Genomic DNA, 1,983 nt, shown 5'->3' on the forward strand with positions numbered 1-1,983 from the left:
GTGGATGAACTGCCTTTTCGTACATATGCGGTGGCAGTTGACATTACTACTAATTTGCTTGTTGTCCTCTAGACTCTATAGTCCGCATATGCGAGAATTAGTCATCGCCACTCCTGACTAGTATTAAATTGCTGAGGTGAGGACTGAGAGTTAATTAGCCATGCAAGCTACAAGTATGAAATTAAGTATCGCCTTAATTGACTTAGATGAGTTACAGGCGATGCATAAAATTAGCTAGACGTCGACGAGTCAATCCCTCTGTTGCCTTGAGTTACCACTTGAAGTTATTTTTTGAGAGAATAAGACTGAATGAAAGGTTACCGATTTTTTATTTGTTATTGCATATTTATTTGAGATGCTACTTTTTATTTTATAATAATAAATTAATATGATTTTATATTTACACCAATTGTAATCAGGTATGGATAAGAGTTGGATGACACTAATTAGGGATATATTAAGTCTGCGGTATCAGGCCGGAGTTGATGCTTTTATTGAATTTGCAAAAGTAAATGCAGGCGGGCGTAGCATGATTCGGTGTCCATGCAACAAATGCATGAATCTTGATTGGCGTGAATTTGGTAGTGTGCAAGATCATTTGGTTCGATATGGGATTATGGTATCCTATAAGATTTGGTTGCACCATGGAGAATTGCCTGATAATCAACATGGTGATTCCGGTGATGACAGGGATGAGAACGATGATGATAACAAAGATGAGTATCCAGAATTAATGGAAGACCATTACAGAGAAACTTATATGGAAGATGATGATGTAGAGATGGATCATGATGTTCGAAACTTCAAAAAATTACTAGAAGCTTCCCAGCGTGAAATGTATCCTGGTTGCAAAAACTTCACTTTGTTGGCATTTGTTGTCAAGATGCTTCATGTGAAAGTTAAGAATAGATGGAGTAATAAGTCATTCGACATGATTTTACAGATATTTATGGACTTATTGCCAGAGGGTCATTTGGTTCCGGGGTCAATTTATGAAACGAAGAAGTTGTTGCGTGATCTGGGCATGGGATATGAGCATATCGATGCATGCCAACATGATTGTGTACTGTTTTGGAAGGAGAACTCGCACCTAATAAAGTGTCCTGTATGTGGGGAGTCTAGCTACAAGTTCATTGGTGGAAATGGTATGAAGATCCCTCGTAAGGTGTTGCATTACTTTCCGTTAACTCCGAGGTTGCGGAGGCTGTACATGTCTAGGAAAACGGCCACAGAGATGAGATGGTATAGGGATAAACGTGTAGATGACGGGATTGTGAGACATCCGGCTGACACTGAGGAGTGGAAGGAATTTGATCTTATTCATCCTGAGTTTGCAAAAGAGATCCGCAATGTAAGGCTGGGACTGGCTAGTGATGGGTTCAACCCTTTTGGGAACATGAGCAATGCCTATAGTATGTGGCCAGTCATACTTATGCCTTACAACTTGCCACCCTGGTTGTGTATGAAAGAATCTTTTTTCATGATGTCCTTACTTATTCTTGGACCACATGCACCAGGGAACGACATTGATGTTTTCTTGAGGCCTTTGGTCGACGAGTTGAAGGAGTTGTGGGACAATGGGGTAGTAACTTATGATGCCTCCAAAAAACAGATCTTCCGGATGCATGCGGCTATATTGTGGACCATTAATGACTTTCCTGCATATGGTAACTTGTCTGGGTGGAGCACAAAAGGCTATTGTTTTCCTCTACTCATTTAAATGATTGCATATCTCTATGCACTCCTCAACCCATGTGAATGTGGTCCCCCATTTGAATGAGTGGAGGGGATTGTGCCACCTCACTACCAAGCATACCCATATTTCTCATATATATATATATATATATATATATATATATATATATATATATATATATATATATATATATATATATATATATATATATATATATATATATATATATATATATATATATATATATATATATATATATATATATATATATATATATATATATACAT

At 37.4% G+C, this 1,983-nt stretch overlaps 1 protein-coding gene across 1 annotated transcript; it reads left to right on the forward strand.

Annotated features, from left to right (window-relative positions):
* Positions 422–1,720, forward strand: LOC109821720. The gene has a single exon (XM_020387883.1). The coding sequence runs from the start codon at positions 422–424 to the stop codon at positions 1,718–1,720; it is 1,299 nt and encodes a 432-aa protein (XP_020243472.1).

Source organism: Asparagus officinalis, chromosome 8 (assembly GCF_001876935.1).
Source record: "Asparagus officinalis chromosome 8, Aspof.V1, whole genome shotgun sequence".
Classification (NCBI taxonomy): Eukaryota; Viridiplantae; Streptophyta; class Magnoliopsida; order Asparagales; family Asparagaceae; genus Asparagus; species Asparagus officinalis.